The 22538-nt window shown below is 41.5% G+C and overlaps 1 protein-coding gene across 1 annotated transcript in view; it reads left to right on the forward strand.

Moving 5' to 3' along the window:
- The first annotated feature begins 2927 nt into the window (after positions 1 to 2927).
- Positions 2928 to 22538, forward strand: part of RAB38 (RAB38, member RAS oncogene family) — a 63900-nt gene continuing 44289 nt past the window's right edge. The window contains exon 1 of the mRNA XM_059070425.2: positions 2928 to 3970. Within this exon, the coding sequence (XP_058926408.1) occupies positions 3769 to 3970 (202 nt within the window). The 5' untranslated portion in view covers positions 2928 to 3768. The remainder of the gene's footprint in view (positions 3971 to 22538) is intronic.

Consider the following 22538-nt stretch of genomic DNA (forward strand, 5'->3'; position numbering starts at 1 on the left):
CAGGCCTTTTCAGAGTGAAGTCCATCTTTTTGAAGACTGCATTAATCTAAGAACAATTACCTTACCTGTCCTACAACAAAGTATTTGGCACTCTGTCTTACAGTCATTTAAGTATTTCTTCAGAACAATAATTAAGAACTACAAAAGCTAATGAATAACTCCTTATGGTTCTCATTGCTGAAAGCAAATAAGGTAACTTCCTAGGGGCTCACCTTACACAGCTGGTCTGGGAGGGAAACATGAGGATTTCAAGTTTATGTCTGCAAAGCCATTTCCAATGATTTAAATTAGTTTTTCCACTTAATATGTGTGAGTACATGTCCCCACACGGGACAAAAAGGAAACGGAGTCTTAGAGAAATCCGACTCTGCGCTGTCTGGAATACCATTCATCCTTGAATTCTAAGCCTTTGTGGTCTCATTTACCCCTTTAGAGACTTGGGTCACCTGCCTTCCTGTTCTTCAGGAGAGGGTGTGCTGTGGTTTAGCAATTTGAGGGTAGTAAGATTGTCAAAACATCCCCGGAAATGCTTTTAGAGTTACTGTGGAAAGCAGGTTTCCATGGTGCAGGGCGCTGCTGGGAGGAGAAGCCACATGGCACAACTCCAGGTCCTTTCTGGAGAGGAGAGCCGGCTAGTAAGGATAAAGCTGGGGATCCTTGCGGACAGTCTGAGGCAGATGGAGTCGCAGGCTGAGACAAACGGGTTCTTATGAAGCCTCATAATCTGGGAGTCCAGGGAGGATAGGAAGACAAGGATGGTCTACCTGTTAGCTAATACCCTTTTCATCTAAAGAAGCTCTAGCCTGAATCTAGTTTATATTCTACTCCCCCCTACCTGTCTTCCTGTTTGCAACCTAGTTCTGAGTAAAGGAAATAGTTCAAAGCAAAGCAAGGGAGCACATAAAGGTCTGCCCTCCAAAAACATGAGCTTGGAGAGCCCTTATCTTGGGGGGGAAATATACAGCAGCTGAGGAGAGAAGAGAGCCATGAAACCAGAAGGCAACTATGGCATAATGTTTGCCTTGAAATGGCCCCTCCACAGCCTTTCTCCCAAATCTCCTTAAGTGGGGCTGGTGAGGGGATGGAGTGCAGGACAGAAAACACCTCTTGGGTAATGGCGCCATGGTGGAGGTAGTTAGAAGGCTGGGGTATCACTCTTGCCAGAAGATGTCTAGAAGACCCAGAATTCTGAAATTTTAGAGTCAGAAGTACTCCCCAGAGATCTTGCAACCCAACACCCTCATTTTACTCAGGGTCTTTCAGGATTTTACTGAACTGCTAGCCTGGGGTGCTCACCAAGCTGCTGTAGTCTACGATATTTAAGAATTATAAACCGAGAGTCATTTCTTCCCACTGTGAAGCACTGTCATGAGACCTAAATGAGTGACTCTAGAAACGAACTACAGTACTTCCTGCCTAGCCAGGGAGCTCACTCACCATGCTTGGCGACTGTCCCCAGAGAGGCAGTGAAGGAAAGCTGAAACTTTAGGACCCGGTCCTTAATTTTGCATTCTTTTGCTTAAAGAGTCCCCTCCCCTCAAGTGGATAAGCTTCAGGTCCCAGAAAATGTGTATTTGGGTCTGCCTGCCCCACACAGTAAATCTAAACATCTGATGCTCCAACAAGCTCCTGATCAGAAGACGAGACCAGGTGAGTGAGGATGACTCAGCGGGACTGGCTGGGAAAACATGCTGGGGCCTGTGAAGAAGTTGCATCAGGCATAGCGTTGAGAGCTGGCTCACATGATGTCTCAAACTTGCACCCCCTCCTTGCTTCGACCACCATTAGCTTTTTTGCTTTCCTTTCTCTCTTTCCTTCTTCCTTTCTTTCTTTCTTTCATTAACTTGTGAAAGCTTTACTGTTTCAAATTAATTTTTAAATACAGACCCAATCTCTAATCAACGTACAATAAATGATCTAGTTTTTCCATTTTGGGGGTCAATTTTGTTAGTTGTGTTTTTCAAGGAATTTGCCCATGTTGCTTAAATTTCCAAATTTATTCACAGAATGCAGTTCAAAATATATTTTCATTATTTTTTTATGTCTATAAGAACTGATACTGACAATTTGTGTTTTCTCTAATTAGTTCTTGATCAGTAGTACTAGGTGTTTGTCAATTTGTTATTTTTTACAAGGAACCACCTTTTGGCTTTGATGATTTTCTTTTTTATATTTGCTTTTAATGCCATTGTTTTGTACTCTCATCTTTATTTTTTATTTTATTCTACTGTTAAAAATATTAGCTTCTTGCCCTGACCAAACTTGTCTTTCAGATCTACAGAACCAGGATTTTAGATCTGGTGGGGTCTTATTTTGCCATCACCTCTAATTTTTTGCAGGCTCTCAAAATGGCTTAGGCACCCCAGGTTCCTGATCCACCCACCCGCCCCCATTCGTGAAGCCTCAGTGTTGGCCAATGCTCTAAGTAGATAGACTATGTGGTACACTTATTAGATATAACCTGCCTGGTGTGTCCCTGTGTGGGTAGAAATCAACTAATATATTACAAATTGTGTTTATTTTTCATTTGTCTTGTCTGTCTCTACTCACAAGAAGGTAAAGCTTTTGAGAGTAGGAATCTCTGTCTGTGTTATTCCTTATCATCCCAAACACAAATATATATCTGTTAAAAGAATAAATGGGGAAAAAAACCCACAAAACTCTTTCATACTGAAAGAGAGTCTGAATCTGGCTTTCTCCTCACTAGCTGTTTGACCCTAGGTACATTACTCATAATGTCTAGGCCTTGGTTTCCTCATTTGTAAAATGGGAAGAATAATGGTATCTATTTTTAAGACTGCTGGGTCGATTAGGTGACATATGTATAAAACCTGGCACATAGTAAGTGCTGGATAGATGCTTGCTAGTATTATTACCACGTAAAATAATCTGACCAGTTGTTTAAATTGTCTTTCAATGCTGCTTAGAGCTTTTAGGATAGGAGAGGTGGAGGCTAAAAGCATGGATGCCCTCAGCATTTACAGCCCAATCATTCTCCTGGTTAGACGATTACTAGTTGAATAGGTGTGAAGGTGCTCAGTATTCACACTCTCAGGCTGCTGATAGGTCAGAATTACTATTACCAGATCGCCAAGGAAGAAAGGAGGCTGGGGCAGCTCAAATGACTTGCACAAGGTCACTCACCTCGAAAACCACAGCGTGCCGGGCCCAAATCCAGCTCTTATGCCTCTTGAAATTGTATTATCTGCTGCCTTGCCTCCACGCTCTCTCTGCCGTATGGGATGGTGGCAGGGCCCATGACCTCAAGAGCCCTGCGTTCAGCCAGGCTTTTTACTACTGTCTCGGCAATTCACCTAATTTTTTTTATGCTCTCGCTTGCAAAACTTAGAAAATAAAAACCACACCTCCAAGCTTTGTGGCCAAGATAACAGGCGAGAAAAGCACTTCGGAAAGACCACAGGCGAGAAAAGCACTTCGGAAACTGTAAAGTACTGTACGAATAACCTCTGCAAAAGGCATTTGCCTTGAGGCCCCCTAACTTACCGGGCCCGGGAGTCGCTCGGGTCTCCACTCCTCTCCAAGGCCGCGCGGCGCGGGGTAGGAAGGAGGATTAGCCCCTGGGCTCCTGTCTGGGCGTTTCTCCAGGCGGCCGCGGAGGAGTTCCGCCCCTCGCCCCGTCCAGTCCCGCCCCGCCGCCTCCGCTCTCTCTCGCCCGCGCTCGCGCTCCGCTAGTCTCTCCCGCCCAAGGCCCGGCTGCGCTTCCCCGGCCCGCACTGCACAGCAAGGCGCGGCTGGCGGGCCGCCAGGATGCAGGTCCCGCACAAGGAGCACCTGTACAAGCTGCTGGTGATTGGCGACCTGGGCGTGGGCAAGACCAGCATCATCAAGCGCTACGTGCACCAGAACTTCTCCTCACACTACCGGGCCACCATCGGCGTGGACTTCGCGCTCAAGGTGCTCCACTGGGACCCCGAGACCGTGGTTCGCCTGCAGCTCTGGGACATCGCAGGTGAGCAGCGGGGGAGGGGATCGGGGCCGGGAGCGCTTCGCAGCTGGTCTCCAGTCCCGGGGCAGCGGCTTGCAGCCAAGTGGGAGACCCAGGTCTCCTGGGCGCTGCGCCGCAAGAGACTTTTCCCGGTGGGCTGGAAACTTGGTGTCAAAGAAAACAGTTTCTCTCTCGCGCGCAGAAATTTCAAGTGCATTCACTGGAGCTTTGGGGCTGTTGCTTTATCTCCCTCCCACAGCCTCCCCTGGGATCTCTCGCCCCAGCGCGGGCCTCCCTGGGGACCCAGAGGGAGACAACCGGGAGTTGCATTCAATTCTTGGTCTCCAGCTCATTTTCTGGGCACGGGCAGTCCCGCCGGTGACGCGGCCCTGAGTGTCCTGCCCGCCCTTCTGTGCTCGGGCCATCGACGGGAAGCCCCTAGACCGGTTCACAGCGGGAACCAGGAGAGTTCCAGGCTAGAGGAGTTTCCCAATTCCTGTTTCCAATCGCTCACTGCATTCCAACTTTTGCTACCCCCCTTTTCTACCCTTCAATCAAGCAAGCTGGAGGTTCTCTGCTTTGAGAAAGCCGAGGAACTTTCTGTGTATGTATTGGGGGTAAAGTGTTATTTCTCTCTCTCTTTCTTTCTGTCTCTCTCTGTCTCTCTCTCTGTCCCTCTCTGTCTCTCTCTCTCTGGCTCTCTGTCATCTATGAAAAGGAGACTGAGTATATATTTTAGGGCCATTTTTGTCTAAGGGTCTATGACATTAGCCACAGATTTCTTGGTTTGTCCCTAAAGTTCTCACTGAGAGGTCTGGAAAATGAGAAGCATCTTTACAATGTTTGAAATCAGAATTTGATTCCTAGGATTTGTACCAGAAGTTAGGCCTTCAGTCTAAGCTTGGGATATAAAGAGTGAGTCCTTGGATGGAGGCTGTTGGCAACCTGGGCATGTCCAACCCCTCATTACGGTTACTGGCCCTGCCACTCACTTAACCTGCTCAGTGGCTCCAGAGAAGTCCCTTCAGCTCAGCTGCATCCCTGTTAAGTTGGAGAGTGGTTGGACAATGACGGCTCAGGACCCTTCCTGCTCAGAAGTTTTAAGGTCCTCTGGGATTCCCTGTGAACCCCTTCAAATAGTCCACTTCACTTCTGCCTATTTCATAGTCTGTGGCACTAGGAATCTTTATAAGTGCTGGACCCAAACTGGCCACTTCTCTTGCAGAAAATAGGTTCATTTTAGCTGGTGCATTTGACTGGAAACTCTTTATCATGGCCTGAAGTGAGAACAAATGTGGAAAATTTTCGAAAGGGCATTTCTGGTTCTGGGTACTCCAGTGCCTCTTTAATCCTGAGCTGCCAGGTCTTATGATAAAACTCTTGGCATCTAAACAGATTCATGCCTTTGGTGTCATTTTTAGCAGCTCTAGTAGCACAGGGGTTATCAGAGACCAGAAGATGTCATTGGCCACTATCTGATTGGACTTTATACCTAGGAAATCCTCTATGAGTCTGTGCACTTCATCGCTGCTGGTTTTAGTGTCTGACGACTCTTCGGGCTGCATCAAAGACTCTAGGACCCAGTTTTAGAATTAGCTTACTGTTTGAAGGGGATGTAGCTGTAATTTAGATTTTTATGTGAAAAGCAAATAATGATGTGACCTCAGACATGTTACATAATGTCTGTGGGTCTCAGTGTCCTCACCTAACAGGGACAATAGTAGGGTATATAGAGATGAAGAGCCTAAATTCCAGAGTCGACCTGCTTCTGTCTGGATCCCTGTTTTACCCCATATGTCCTGGGCGATTTTAGGCAAGTTCCCTAACTTCCTGGTCTCAGTTTCCTTGTCTGTAAATAGATAGAATGCTTTCTCTCAACAAACGAGCAAACAAGAGATGAATAACCAGCAAATACTAGCTAAACCCATTAGTACTTACTACCTAGGAGACCCGCATGTCTTGTTGTTATACTAGCTACCAATTTTCTTGAACATGTGTAAATGCTAGGCAAGAAGGACATGATATAAATGTGCTAATTAAACCTTATTAAGTGATAATTCCTAGTAAATGATGAGCACATATAATCTATTCCAAACATCCAGCACTATTTTTCAGTTTTATCCATATTACAACATGCTGTCTTGAGCAATTTCATTCCCAAGCTTAGAAATACCTCCTGAGCCATGAGTCAGTTCTGAAGTTGCCATGGAGGCTATAGTCGCAGAAGTCTGTGTAAGTAAGAAATCTGAGGAGCCTTGGAAAGTTGGTCCTATAGATACAGCGGTGTGCACCATCTCTGTAGGGAAGCTTCGATTTCCCAGAGCTCTGATGTTCAGTGCTAACCTGTCTTTGGCAGCCTCCAGCTCAAAGACCCTGTGGGCTGAGTTAGAAGTTGAGAAGCAGGCAAAGCTAGTTGGGGGGAAGTTGGGCCATTGTGGGAAAGGGTGACTGGAGCGCAGTACTGACATGTTTCAAGCTGCATAGCTGGTCCTGTGAAGAGTGAGTTCATATGGAATCCAGCCTCAACTTCCCAGCCAGACTTCAGTCAGCTAAGTGTATCTTATAGCATCTTCAGATCAGCCTGTCTGTCCAACCTTGGGGAATGCTTCTCTGTCTCCTTTGTGCTCACTTCTGGTGTGTGTCTGAAAAGAGCAGGTCGTGAAAGCTGGGGGACTCGCTTTGAGATTGCCGGGGGTGTGGATGAGGTAGAGGGGACGTGCCCTGTCTTGATAGGGTATCACATCCATCTGCTAGAGAGGGATTTTTTGCTCAGTTAGACTTTTAATATCCATTTGGTTAAATGCCAAGTAGGGTCCTATTTGTTCAGCTAATTCACATGATGTGTGTCTTGTAGCCACTTAGACGGGCCAGTCTGCTCCTGAAAAAAACTCTAAAAAGTACCTTTCAGGGCTTATGAAGTAGACCTTTTTTTTTTTTTTTAACATCTTTATTGGAGTATAATTGCTTTACAATGGTGTGTTAGTTTCTGCTTTATAACAAAGTGAATCAGCTATATATATACATATATCCCCATATCTCCTCCCTCTTGCGTCTCCCTCCCACCCCTCTACTTGGACATAAGTACTGAGTTGATCTCCCTGTGCTATGCGGCTGCTTCCCACTATCTATTTTACATTTGGTAGTATATATAAGCCCATACCACTCTCTCATTTCCTCCAAGCTTACCCTTCCCCCTCCCTAAGGGCTTGTGAAGTAGACCTTTAAACCAGCGTGATGAATCCCATAAACCCCATAGCGGACAGCAGTTGCCCTATATCCCAGTGATTCTACCATAGAGGAGCAGCTGAGTTAGCTCTGGGTTCAGAAACTCTTGATAGAGTCAGAGAAGTTAAGTCACTTTGCCCAAGGCCACCCAGCTAATAAGTGGAAGAGCTGGCTTTGAAGCAGGTCTGTCTGATTTGGAATCAAGCCATGCTCTTTATAACCAAAGGCCTATGAGCGCCTGGTGCAGAGGTGGCCCACTGGGGAGATGCTTTCTTCCTTTTTAATGGCACTGCTTCTTTAGTAGATAGATTATCCTTGCCTTCTCTCTCCTATTTCTAACATGTTTTGGGATGTTAATCAGTACCACTGTGCAGAGAGTGGAAGGAACTGGAATGAAAATTTATTTCTGAAAATTTGATTCTTGGTTATAGTGTTTTTTCACTTTATAGAATTATCAAAAAAAAAAAAAAAAAAAGAAGGAAGAAAGAAAAGTTCACACTTGAGACTTTCCTTTCCTACTCCTCTCCAAATCCTGATGCTATGATTACTCCATTAGCACTTTCAAAGAGAACTACACAATTTTGTCTAGAACTCTTGATGTGCTTTGGGAACTGTATAGGAATTAGGACAGTGATAGTAATAGTAGCTAACATCTTTTAGGCATTTATTCTTACAATTGTCTGTGCATATTTATTTTCCAGTAAAATAGTTGGTTAAGTGGTAGTGCTGGAATTTAAAACTTGGCCACTGAATCCAGCACGCAGGTTCCTTATAGCTTTGCTCTACTTCCCACAATTTAAAAATAGAATATTTTAGAATACTAATTAGAATACTAATGAATCTATTATTATTTATTCTATCCATAAATTATGGATATTCTAAAACTGTAATACTTGACATTGGGCAAATCATAAACCTTGCTGGATCTGAGTTGCTCCATCTTTAAATTGGCAATAGTTTCATTTTCCTGTGATATCCCATATTCATGCTGTGTTATCTCTTGCAGTCTCTATCAGCTTTAATATAGTCTTACTGTGCCCAGTTAGTATGTGGCAGCTTATTCCAACTTCTTTACTTACTAGCTTTGTGACTTTTGCAAGTTACTTAACTTCTATTCCTTGGTTTCCTGTCAAAAAACTGGGGACAACAGCAGAACCTGTTTCTTAACGTTACAAGAATGAAATGAGTTTATTCATATAAAGCTGTGCCCGACACATTTGGAATGTTAGCTATTACTCTTGTTGTTTTAATCGTTATTACAAACTACGTTCACATACATTTTCCTGCTTGATCTTCCCAATGTTGCTGAGGATATTGACACAGCAGGTAGTGTTAAGCCTATTTTATATGAGATGAAGAATCAGAGACCCAAAGTCACAAGAGCTCGCATGTGGCAGAGGAGAATAGGAACAGAAGGTCTGTTTAACTTCATCTTTTATGCATATATATGAGAGAAATGACCAGGTCTGTTGGTCATCAGAAAACCTGATTCTAGACTTAACAAATACAGCAGAAAATAAATTAAGTTGGCAGGTAATTTAGAGAATGCTTCTTCCCCATGTGAAAGTTTCACTGCAAGACTCTCCTAAATAATAAATTCCCCTATATAGCTAAAACAAGATCCATAAAAATATTTCCCTGCAGGGCACATCTATACTAACTTTCCCCACCTAAGCTGTGTGACAAAGAAGCATTGGAGGACATTAATTATCCAACAGGCAGAGTGACCGCAGTGGGTAGCCCGGGTCTAGAGTCAGGAGCCTGGAGACGCTGACTGCCCACACCAGTGGCCGTGAGATTCATCTGGGTCACACTGGTGTGTTGTTTTAGTGTTTGTAAAGTGCTTCCACACTGTGAAATTCAACTGAGGGAAGGGTTTGCACTTGAGCATCTCTTCAATATCTATTTCTAAAAGACTAATTCTCCAGGAAGTTTTAGAAGAAGGGTTTTGAATATCCATGTAATTAGATCTAAACATGTAGAAAGAGCTAAATTTGGCAACCACTGTGTCAGGCCAAAAAGTAAAAATGCATGGCAAGTCTGGGCCACTTTCTGGTGGGCACTTTATTGCCTTGTTTCTAGCCAGGCTAATTATAGATTTTCTAAATACCGTGTAGATTAACATGCTATGTGCTTACAAGTAAGTAGTATGTACACTGAACAAAACAGTGAACTTTCAAAGTGAGGTGAATGATGGGTGGGCAACACACCTCAGGGCTTCTTGCAGGGAGGTTATTAGAATCTCCATGTGTCACAGACACATGGGCATTAGGCCTGTGGGACAAGTCCCCTCATCTAGGCCTTAGAGGACTAGTTCCTCTAGACAAGAGGGCATATAGCAGCCTGACCAAGGAAAGCTAAGTCATTTGAGAGAAGGAGGGAATGCAGGGAGCACCTCCTATGTGTGTGGTTGGTTTCTTGAGCAGATGTGTATATTAAATGCCTGGTATGTGTTAGGCACTGTGCTAGGTGAGGGGAAAACAAAGAAGGCTAAAGAACTGAACAAGACTTGATTCCTGACCTCAAAAAGTTCACAGTTTAGTGGGCATGACAGCACAAAAACAAATCATTGTAACGGTGAGTAAAGTGTATCGATATAGGTAACTCCAAAATACTCTGGTGATGCAGACGGGGTCCTGTTCACCCCGCATCCATCCATTCTCTGAGATTAAACCTGAGCAGGCTGAAAAAAGCCTCTAGCTAGTGTGATATTTCCTGTGTTCTTACCTAGCACCAGTTACTCTCTGTGATGACTTCAGGGCCACACGTCTTGAGATAGAAGTTCATCCCTTGGCCCTTTTAAATTCTGTCTCCTTCTTCTGGGGAGCTCATACATTCCCGAGGCTTTATACTCTATGCTTATAACTACAAAATTGTGCTTATAACCTTGCCTTCTCACAAGCTTCAGACCTACAATTTCGTCTTCCTGCTGGACATCGCCTTTATGATATTTCATATATATTGCAAGATCAATATGTCATAGCCAAGTTGCATAAAAAAAACAAGATGGTTGTTTTTTTCTGTTAATAAAGTAATATATGTTCAATGTAGCAAAAATGGAAAGTGCAAAAGAAAACAACAATACAACAACAAAGGAATACAAGCAGAGAATATCTACCATCACACCATCACCCCTTTTAATGAAAGTAGTAAATGATGCTATTTGTAAACCTCAACTAGACATATCTCTCCACATACTGGTCTTCCTAGTTTATGTGAACTATACTACTTTTTACCCAGTCACTAAGACTTGAAACCTCTGCCATCTTTTCTCCTTCTCTTTTGAGACACACATGCTATCAATCTCCATGTCAGTTAGTGATTATGCCTCTCCTGTCACGGCCTTAGAAAAGGGATAGCACTATTATTATGTACCTGTCTTACTGTCATAGCTACCTGGCTAGTTCTAGTCTCTTCCTCCTCCACTTCTTATGTGTATGAAGGTCAAGTTTATCTTCCCAGAACATCACTTTGGTGGTTCCCCATTGCCAATAGATTATAAACATCATGGTGAAAAGAATTAAAGTGGTTGGGAAGAGGTGATTGGAGGGATGATGACTAGAAGGAGGACAGATTCTAAGTTTTAGAAGCTATAAAAAGCTATAGAGCTATAGAGGGAGGAGTTCATGGGCTCCTAGAAAGAAGAAGTAAGTGGAGTCCTTGAGGCCTGCCCAGGTCAAAAGGAAACCCAGGATCTGTTTCATTCTGGCCTTGTCAGAACACAGGTACTCTCACTGAGAGTCAAAATGGTACTTAAATATTGTGTTCAATTTTACTGCATTTCATTTAAAAGTCTTTTTATTTTTAATTTATTTTAATTTTTTAATTTTTTTTAACGTCTTTATTGGAGTATAATTGCTTTACAGTGGTGTGTTAGTTTCTGCTTTATAGCAAACTGAATCAGCTATATGTATACATATATCCCCATATCTCCTCCCTCTTGAGCCTCCCTCCCACCCTCCCTATCCCACCCCTCTAGGTGGTCACAAAGCACCAAACTGACCTCCCTGTGAGATGCAGCTGCTTCCCCCTGCTATCTATTTTAGATTTGGTAGTGTATATATGTCCATGCCACTCTCTCACTTCGTCCCAGCTTACCCTTCCCCCTCCCCATGTCCTCAAGTCCATTCTCTACGTCTTGTGTCTTTATTCTTGTCCTGCCCCTATGTTCTTCAGAACATTTTATTTATTTATTTTTTTAGACTCCATATATATGTGTTAGCATACTGTATTTGTTTTTCTCTTTCTGACTTACTTCAGTCTGTATGACAGACTCTAGGTCCATCCACCTCACTACAAATAACTCAATTTCGTTTCTTTTTATGGCTGAGTAATATTCCATTGTATATATGTGCCACATCTTCTTTATCCATTCATCTGTCGATGGACACTTAGGTTGATTCCATGTCCTGGCTATTGTAAATAGAGCTGCAATGAACATTGTGGTACATGACTCTTTTTGAATTATGCTTTTCTCAGGGTATATGCCCAGGAGTGGGATTGCTGGGTCATATGGTAATTCTATTTTTAGTTTTTTAAGGAACCTCCATACTGTTTTCCAAAGTGGCTGTATCAATTTACATTCCCACCAACAGTGCAAGAGGGTTTCCTTTTCTCCACACCCTCTTCAGCATTATTGTTTGTAGATTTTTTGATGATGGCCATTCTGACTGGTGTGAGGTGATACCTCACTGTAGTTTTGATTTGCATTTCTCTAATGATTAGTGATGTTGAGCATCCTTTCATGTGTTTGCTGGCAATCTGTGTATCTTCTTTGGAGAAATGTTTATTTAGGTCTTCTGCCCATTTTTGGATTGGATTGTTTGTTTTTTTGATATTGAACTGCATGAGCTGCTTTTATAGTTTGGAGATTAATCCTTTGTCAGTTGGTTTGTTTGCAAATATCTTCTCCCCTTCTTAGGGTTGTCTAAAAGTCATTTTAAAATCTCAGGATTTGAGAGTTGTAAGATCTTGCCTGGGAAAATTTATTCATTCACTTGATAAGCATAGGGTTTTAGGGGGGAGTGAAATGGACATTGGTATGGAATCTGATATTCTGGTGGAGCATAAAGATATTTAAAGATAATCATGGAGATAATTATTGACTGTTTTGATAAGTGCCCTGAAGGAGAAATGTCAGGTGCTAAAGAAAGTCAAAACATAGCATCTGCCACAGCCATGGTGTGGAGGTGAGGAGACGTGGTGAGGGCTGTGGGTAGTCCGGCATTGCCAGAGATTACAGTGTAAGGAGGGAAGTGGTGAGAGGGAATAGCAGTCAAATTAGGAGAGGATGTATTTGCTAAGCCAATGGTTAAGAGTGATAGTTCCTTACATTTATCAATTTATCAAAGTGAACTTTGCAGTTTAAATAGCACAATGATTCTGCCAAATGGGTCATGTTATTTCCAGTTTTATAGGTGAGGAAACTGGGCCAAGGGTAAGTAGAACATGGTGCCTGGTACATTATAGTTGCTCAGTAAAAGTGGTTTGGTGTTAAATAGCCAGTGGGGTTGGACATTAGAGTCATTGCTCACCTGAAAACACTTTGAAGAGAGTTGTGTTGTGGTAGGTTTAGAGCCCCATTGCTCACTCTTCTGAGAATTCACTTTGGGAAGCCCTGCTTTCAAACCATTGAGAACGCTTTTTATTTTTTTACTCTCTTTGATTCTGGGACGGATATTCCCAGATGGATATGGTGGCTCCTGGGGTGGAATTCGGGTTTATTCTATCAGGGGAAGATCCTCATCTTCTAGGTGGGTGTACTAGAGTAGGCTCCATCAACTTCGCAAAGTCAAGTCTGAGAGTCTAGCCTGGGATTCCAAATTATTGAGTTCCGATATTTTTTTTCAGCTCTTCAAGAGCTTTGTTGAGAAGTTACATTATCTTAAACTATTCATTGAAAATAACTCAGGTTTTAAATTTCACCATTCCCCACTCCCTTTAGTTTTCTGTTCTCACATATTAATCAAATCCTGTCTTTTCCATCTTGACAAATAACTCTATTTTATCCCTCCTTTCAGTAGCCATGTCTTCTTCACAACTTATCTGAACTACTGTAGCATCATCCTGATGCTCTTCCCTTCCTCAGCCTTCCCCTCCCATCAGCTGTAATCTACAGAGGTGAGGCTTCTTGGCATCATTCTCCAGTTGGGTGTTCTCCAGTTTGGCATCCTTCAGTGGATCCCCATCACTTTCGGAATGAAAGACTAAACATTTTAGCATGAAATTCATGGCCTTTCATGATCTGGCCTCTGTCACCCATTCCAGTCTCATCTCTCATATGTATGATTCTTGACCATTCTGGATATCGTATACTGCCTTCAGTTCAACTCCCTTTCCCTTTATACTGTGGCTCATACAATTGCCTCTGGCTAACTACACTTTCCCTCTTCTTAGATAGCTTCTATGGGTCCTCTGTCACTTACCCATCTCACCTCCTTCAGGAAGTCTCTTTTGAGTCCCTGTGACTGAGGGAGATACTGTTTATCTGCTCTCATAATATACCATGCTTACTTCAGATTAGAAGTCCTCTACTACTGCATTGGAATGCTTTTTCCTTCCAGCTGTAACCCTAGTACTTGGTACTAGTGGGTGCTTAATGAGTATTTGTTCAATAAAAATTTTCAGTCAACTATTTCATCATTGCTCTAAAAATTTCTTTAATAAACAAAAGAAACATTTTGTTTATGAACAAAACAAAAGTTTTTTCATGCTTGAAAGACTTTGTAATTTTATGAACATTTTAATATGAAAAATGCATACATTTTAGAATCGATAAATATGGTGATCACTTTTCTTAAGTTGGCATTCATTTTATTTTTCACCATAAAAACTGGAGAGTGACCTTAAAGACCATTCTTAAAAACTGTGCTTCTTCATTTAACAAAATCTTCATAATTCAGAGTAAAATGTCATTCATTTGGAGGTCAAATGACAAAACTGTTTTTCTTTATGATTTTTGGATAGATTAGATGAAGTAATATATGTAATTTTCACAGAGTTAAAACCTTGAGGGTTCATCAAACCAAATCCTTCATTTTACAGATGAGGAAGCTATGATCTGAAAGGGGGTTCGTATTAGTTTCTCAGGCTCAGAGAGCTACTTAGTGGTAGAACTAGAACCAGAATACAGGCTTCTCTGGTTTATTAATGATGGGATTTGAAGAATTAAAAACTTCTTTTTTAACACTAGGTGTCTTGCTGTTGTCTCAAGTACTGGGGCACAAAAAAAAAATTAACTTAGCATTCATCCAGCTATGGGAGTTCATGCCATAAAGAAGAGAGGATGGTGGTATGGAATTGGGGTGAACCAAAGTCACCCACAGTTTGGCTTCAAATGACATGCCTAATATAATTTCCCCCAGTGCTCCCTTATGAGGCTTCCAATGTGGCCATTTGGACTCCTTGCTCTTCCTTATTCACACCCCGTGTTTGTTGCCTCTGTGCCTTTGCTCCTGCCCTTCTTGCTAGTTCACATGCCCTTCCCTTTATTTCAACATATCCCAAACCTACTTGATGTTTAAGACCCACCTGAAAGGGCAACTCCTCTACAAAGATTTCCTGAATTCTCTCCTTCCAGTGGTAACCTCTTCCTCCCTTGAATCTGACACAACTTTATTCCCTTCTGGCATGTCTCCCTTTAGCAATTCATTAGAGTTGTGTTGTACTTCTCCAGATATCCTTTCCGATTTTTAGCAGAGCTTGACACAATTACTTGTTACACAATTTAATGAAATGACTGTGGAGTTGGCAAAGAAGTAGAAAAGGAGAAAGTACTATGGAGGAGGAGAACTAAGCAAAAGCAGGTTTTGGATGCAAAGGGAAGAGAGTTCAGGAAGAGGATAGTCAATCATTTCAAATGTCTGGGAGAAATCAGAATTATTACTTTTTGCCCCAAGTTGCTGTTTTTTGTAGTGTGTGTTATCCTGATACATGCTTTAACCTTTCTTCCTCATCAGCCTTACATACATCTGCTCTCTCAGGAAGAGCGATGGAAAACTTAGCTTCTTGTGTACTCCTCAGCCTATTGGAGACCAAGAAATTATCTACAGTGTGAGGGATTCAAACACATTTCAATCTAATCTGTAGGGTGAAGTTGAAAACAAATTGATTTAAATTACTTGTTGGGAGGACTGTTTTCCCCCTGCAATATAACATGTTATTAATAGCCACCATTTATGGGGTATTAGGCATGGTGCTGTGCATTTTTATGTATCATTTACTGCTCACAAGGAACTGATCTGTAGGTACTGTTACTAACCCTATCATAAAGAGGAGAGAGCTATGCTTACACAGGCTAGAAAACAGATAAACACTCAAAACTTTTCAAAAGTCACACAGAAGGTAAGTGATGGTGCTAGGATATGAACTGAGATTTGTCTAGTTACAAATTCTATTTTGTAACCACTCCACTCTACTATTTCCTATTGTGTAATATAACAGTGCAATAGTTTTTGCATATCATGGATTAAGTTGCATTTTGAAGATGCACATTATTTATTTTAAAGGAATATTTATTTTTATTTTTAACCTTTCTATTTTGGACAGGGCTAAGAATTGGATGAGCTGAGTTCTTTGCACACATCATTGCTTAGACTATGTCGTTGGTTTGGCTTAATAAGAACCATGCTAATATACTACTTTAGACAGGAAAACCGCAGTGCCTAATGGACACAGTCTCTAGTTTGAGAATTAAAGATAAGAATGGCTATGATGCTTGATGTTATTGGAATAAAAATTAAGTCTTGTACGGTGGTAGAGGTGTGTGTGTGTGTGTGTGTGTGTGTGTGTGTGTGTGTGTGTGTGTGTGTGTGTGTGTTTTAAACTTAAAGAAAACAATCCTCCAGACTAGACTTGGGAGAGGTTCTCAAACTTCCACAGTGCACAGAACCTTTGGCGTCAAAGTAATTTTTTCATGGTGCCTCTAAGACAATAGAAATACCTAAAAGCTCTGCTTATTAAATAGTTAGCACCAAACAATTTAATAAGTATTATACTTTAATAACTTAATAGCCCTTTGGAAAAAATGGAAGACATAAATTAAAAGAAAATGATTTTTATTTCACTTTTAATAACTAATTTATTATTGGCATATGCATTGCTTTGGGCCATGGAATAGTATCTCAAAACTTTGAGTCAGAGTGGACACCACCACCCTCATTTCCTGTTTCTCATTGATTTTCACATGACTCTTGCTTTTTATCCCACAAACTGCAAAAACCCCAGCTTCCAAAAGATATGATCACATCAAAGGGAATGTAGTACAATCTAATGTTAAAATTGTGAACTGCCTCTAGCTAGTACTTCTTGAGGTGTCTGATTGATCTTGAACACCACTGTGCTTGCCTTAAAATTTAAAATTGTCTTGTTGCAACCCTGTGAGTTCACTGAGGCACCCCCAAAGCACCTTGGCACACGTTTAGGGAATTTTACCTCTGAAGGAATCAGGAAATTCTTTAAGAGTGAAACCCTTAGAGTCCAGGGTCCCTTGTGAGTTATTTATAAAAGTATCTTTAAAGGTTACTTAGAGGTCTTGGCTTCCCTGGTGGCTCAGTGGTTGCGAGTCCGCCTGCCGATGCAGGGAACACGGGTTCGTGCCCCGGCCCAGGAAGATCGCACACGCCGCGTAGCGGCTGGGCCCGTGAGCCATGGCCGCTGAGCCTGTGCGTCCGGAGCCTGTGCTCCGCAACGGGAGAGGCCACAACAGTGAGAGGCCTGCGTACCGAAAAAAAAAAGGTTACTTAGAGGTGATGTCCCAAATGGTAAAGGTTACTTAGAGGTGATGTCCCAAATGGTAATAATTCAAAGATAGCTTTTTATTTAATATATTTGAGCTTGTAATTCAGTTGATGTATTTTTAGGTTGTTTGCTAGGTATTTGTTTAGGTTGTAATTGGTCTAATTAAAAGCATGAGATGCTGATCCTTCTATCTTGATTCTTGTCAACCTCTCTTCTGCGGCGTGGTTTCACTCCCTCCCTCCATCCAATATTGCACACTGCATTGCTATTTGATCTTGTTTCTTCTCTATCCAAGTGAGTTATTTCATTTAAACTGAGTAGTGTCAGACCCTAGTCAAAAATAATTCTGAAAAAAAATCTCCTGAGGTACTGGGATACTCATTTTCACACACACATGCACACACACACACACAGAGCTTTAAATTTAAATATAAATTTAGAATTTAATGAGAATATTTTCAAAGTTCAATTTAAAAATAGATCACTATAACCCAGCCACCCTTGCTATCTATAATGCTATTGCTTATGGACCCTAAGAAACCAATCGTTACTTTTTATGCCATCCTATTCTCTTGCACACTCTAGCTAAATTCAATACACTGCATCTGGCTTTACCTTCTTGTTAAATAGAGACAAGACTTGCCTATAAGACGTGACAACCAGTAGTAAGATGAAATGAGAGCCACTGTTTATAGGGGAACTAAAGAAATTGTGGAGAGGCGGTTCTGAACTGGGGGCAGATTTTTTTCAGAGTGGATTTCAAGAATGAGCAGGAGTTTAGTAGGCATGAAAAGTAATTGAGTTGGATTAGAGATCTTGCTTTATTCAGTCCACTCCTCTCCCGGCTGGGGCTCCCTCTCACAAATAAGAAATCAATATTAATTGCTACTTTATTATGTAAAGAGTACTTGCATTACCAGTTCCATTTTATTTCGCGAGACCATTGTGAGCACCGACAAAGGCTCTCAGAGTGCATGTGCTAGGGAGAGATAGGGGACAGTTTTGGAGGAATTCAACAGTGGGCTCAAGGAGTCTACAGTGTAACTGGGGACAATGGTCTGCGGAGGTTTGCAGCACGTAAAAGGCAGTACGAGGCAGGGCCTGATTGAATGGGCGAGCAAGTGATACATTCAGTCAGCACTGTGTGGGTATAGGGGAGGAAAGAATTGAGCCTGGGGCCAAGTAGTCAGAAAACGCTACAAGAAGGTAGGGTTTGGTACAACCTTGAAGAATAGGTAGGATTTAGTTAGGCAGAGAATCAGAGGTAGGGTATGTTCCAGTGAGGATGGGAGTGCCATGGAATGAATGTGAATGAAAGCAAGAGGCAGAACTTAGCAGAGCCTAGCAAGGCATAGTTTGGGGCAGGACCCTGACCTCAGTCTGAGGGTTAGCCTTTAACTTGTAGATCGAGGTGTGCAACCTTAAAAATCCCATAGGAGACCAGAGGGTAAAATAAATGAACTCTTTTCTCTACCTGGCCAACATTTGTTTATCTTTCGAGGTCCTCTCTGAAAAATCTGTTCTCACTTCTGGACCACACAAGCTACTGCTCCCTGTTTCCCTAGGAAATGGGCACAAAACTTCCCCTTAATCCTGGCTCCCATTTTGTTTTTCCACAAAACGTCACATACAGCTAGATGGATGTATTAAGAGAGAGGCCAAGTGTGTTAAAGAGTATTTTGATGCAAGAAACAATCATGGGATCCTACATAACCATCTATAAGACACTTAGCATAAGAAAAATGGATCAATAGCAATGATTTATTTTAAAATAAACTATATAAATTTCATTGAATTCTAAAGAAGTATTTTAATAAAATGGATATAGATGCATAAATTTAAATTTAGAGCAGTTTTTTGTGGTATCTAACAATGTCAAAGGAGTAGTATCTCAGCCAGCTTTTTTTCTTTAACGTTGAGTGTTTGGTACTGATCAGCGCAAATGAACTTGACAACATTATTCATATAATGCAGACTCTGGATTTCTGAATATTCTGAGTTTTTAAGACATTCCAATATTTGTATTTATCTTCCAATTTATAACTGTTGGGAAATAGCTCAAATTGCTTTAAATCTTGTGTGGGTCACATAACATGTTAGCCGCCTAACCTCCAAATTTTGGCATCTGTTTTAGGCAGTAGTGAGTTTAAGTAGGCAAATGATAGGGTGAAAAGAGGGCTTTGGATGGTGAATCTGGCAGAGGTGTACAGAAATTAAAATACAAAGTAAATCTCCAGTCCTGACCCCCCGCCCTGGAACTTCAGACTCCTATATCCGGCTGCCTATTTGACGTATCTGTGTAACAGACATCTCAAACCTAACATGTCAAAGTCCCAATCTACTTCCACAAAACCTGTGTCTCCAAAAGCCTACTCCATCTCAGCTAATGACAACTCCATACTTTCAAAAATTCAGGTCAAAAGTTTGTGGGTCATGCTTGAATCATCTCATAATTTATAGCCCACCTATCTTCTCTATCTCCAAATATATCTAGAAAACAACCAATCTGGACCATCTTCACCACTACCAGTTTGGTCCACATCATTAGCTCTTGCCTGAATTATGGTCTCCCTACTTCCGACCTTGACTAAGTCATTCCTCAGTGCAGCAGCCACAGATATCCACTTGCTTCTGTCAGTTCATGTTTCTCATCTGCTCACCATCCTTCAGTGCTTTCTTCTTTCATCCAGAATAAAAGGCAGCATGAGTATAATAGCCTGAAACCAAACCATCTACAGTCTGGATCCTGTGATCTGCCTGCCTCATCACAGGCTGCTTTTCCCCTTGCTCGGCCCTCTCCAGCCAACAGTCTCCTTGCTGTTCTCCACATGCTGGCCAGACACATCTGTGCCTCTGCATCTTTGTACTTGCCGTTCCCTCTGTCTAAAGCCCTCTTCTCCCAAACATCCATATGACTTGTTCCTTTATCTCTTTTTAGTCTTTACTCAAATGATACCTTCTTAGTGAGCCATCCTTATCCATCCTGCTTAACTTTACCGTTGCCTCCAGCATACCCGTTTCTCCTTTGCTGCTTTATTTTTCTCCGTAGTACTTTTCACCAGATAATGTAGTATTATATGTATCTTACTTTTTTGTTTACTGTTGATCTCTTTTTACTAGAATGTAAGCTTCATGAGGGCAACAATTTTTAACTGTTTTTTCTTAGTTGCTGATTTTTTCTAGTTGCATGTTTCTAGTGTCTGGAAATGAATTGGAGTTCAAAATTTTTTGTTAGATGAATGAAAGAAATGAGGTGAGATGAACTTAAAATGATTTCACTGGGAGTGGAAAGAAAGTGATGATTGCTAGTGACATGGCAGAGGATGACTCTTAAAGACTTGTTAAGCCTGCCAGTAATCATTGGGAGGGAGTAAAGAATTAGGGGTTATTTCTTCACTCAGCAAAGAGGTCTTACTGAATACTTATTGGACACACAGGGCAGTGTTTGTCATGGGGCTGCAAAAGCTTGGTCTGGCTAGGGAGAGAGGTTGGCAGTTTTGTAGGGCAAGATTACACAAGGTTAATTCTAGAATAGAAGCCTAGATGACTTGGAAAAATGGTGATCGATTGACACATTTCTGTCGCTGGTTTGGTGGAGCAAAGAAGTGAGGAGAGAAGATGAAAAAGTTTCAGAACCACTGCCAGAGGGTCAGATGGGCTCTTAAAAAGTGGAGAAAACTTTTCTTACCAGGTTATCGGCCTGACTCTGATCCTAGTCTGTGGATTTCCCTGAGCCTTCAAAACCAGCTTATGCCACTATACGTTCAGTGGCCATTTGATCGTCATAGCAATTGGATAGATTTTTTTCCTTCAGATCCTTGTTCAAAACTCATATTTACTTTTGGTTTTATTTTCCTTCTTTTCAGACCATTACTGTCTAGAAATAAAGAGCATGCCTTGGTGGTACTTTTAGCTCTACTGATTGTGCCATGACCTCAAAAATATATGTTTAGAATAGAGTAAACTGATTCCAAGGGATTATTTCTTAAGAGGATGAGAATGATTACAAAAACATAACATTCCAGTCTGAAACTCGTTGCAACAGATATGCACATAACCCTGTTAGGATAATGTTAATTTTCTCCATCAGTGAACATCTATTGATTATTTGCTAAAAACAAGAGCAGAATATAAAGTGCATCATTATGTGGCATTGGCTCATGAATATAAGACAATGCTGTATTTGACAGGAAGGAGGAATCTTAATTTCAGTTTATTTCTACTATAGTGTCATGAGCTATACCATATTCAAAAAGTGAAGAAATAGGCCACGGATTTACAACCTTAAAATGTGACCAACCTGTTTTCCAGGTTGTCCCAATGCCAAGTTGGATAGAGAAGCATGAAGACACAGCATGATAAGAGTGAATGGAATAGGATAAAGAAAATGCTATGGGGTCGTGAAAAAGGGAGCCATGGTTCCAGCTGGCAGGATGTTTGAGATTTCAGGGCACAATGATAGGCTGCACAGGATTTGATTGAAGGTGAGAGGGGAGATGGGGAGGCAATTCAGGCTTTGGGAACAGAGCTGCAAAAAGGCAAGAAAAGCCAGGGAGTAATGCAGCATGTGTTTCAGGAAGGACAAGTAGTCCAGTGTGGCTTGCCTGTGGAGCACTCGGAAGGGACAGGAGAGGAGTTTGGAAGGGTGGTTGGAGCCAAAGGCTCCAAATGTGTAGTCTTCATAAAAGTGTAATGTAAGAGTCATTGGAGGGCTAAAAGGGCAGAGCATCATGGTAATATTCATATTTTGAAAGTGGATTCTAATAGAAATAGAAGTTTTAAGACTTCAACTAGGGAGAGCTTTAAAAAACAGTTTCCTGGGTCCCACACAAAACCAGTACAATAAGAATCTCTGAGGAGGATGCCCTGGGAATGGGTGGTCTGTAAATAGCTCAGATGATTTCTTCCCCCACCCCAGCTCTATTGAGATACAATTGACATATAACTTTGTGTAAATTTAAGGTGTACAACATGATGAATTGATCTATGTCTATATTGTGAAATCATTACCACAGTGAGGTTAGTTAACATCTTTATCACCTCACCTAATTACCTTTTTGTATCTGTGTTTGGTGAGAACATATAAGACTTAATCTTTCAGCAACTTTCAGCAACTTTCTATTATGTAATACAGTATTGTTGACTATATTGATCTGATGTACAGATCCCCGAAATTTATACAGATCCCTGAAATTTATTCATCTTACAGCTGGAAGTTTATACCCTTTGACCAACATCTCCCCATTTCTCCCATCCCCTAGTCTCTGGCAACCACTGTTCTACTCTCTGTTTTAGTGAATTTTGACTGTTTATGGCTTTTTTAGATTCCTCACATAAGTGAGATTGTACAGTATTTTTCTTCCTCTAACCTATTTCCTTAACATAATGCTCTCATAGCATTTGCCCATGTTGTTGCAAAAGGCAGGATTTCCTTCTTTTTTTTATGACTGAATAACATTCTGTTGTACATGTATACAGTTGGTCTTCCGTATCTGCTGATTCCACATCTGCAGATACAGAGGGTGGGTGTACCAGGTCATTTTATCAGGGACTTGAGCACCCTAGGATTTTCGTATCTTTAGTGGGTCCTGGAACCAATCCCCTGTGGATACTGAGAGACGACCGCAGC

The sequence above is a fragment of the Kogia breviceps genome, chromosome 7, assembly GCF_026419965.1.
Source record: "Kogia breviceps isolate mKogBre1 chromosome 7, mKogBre1 haplotype 1, whole genome shotgun sequence".
Lineage (NCBI taxonomy): Eukaryota > Metazoa > Chordata > Mammalia > Artiodactyla > Physeteridae > Kogia > Kogia breviceps.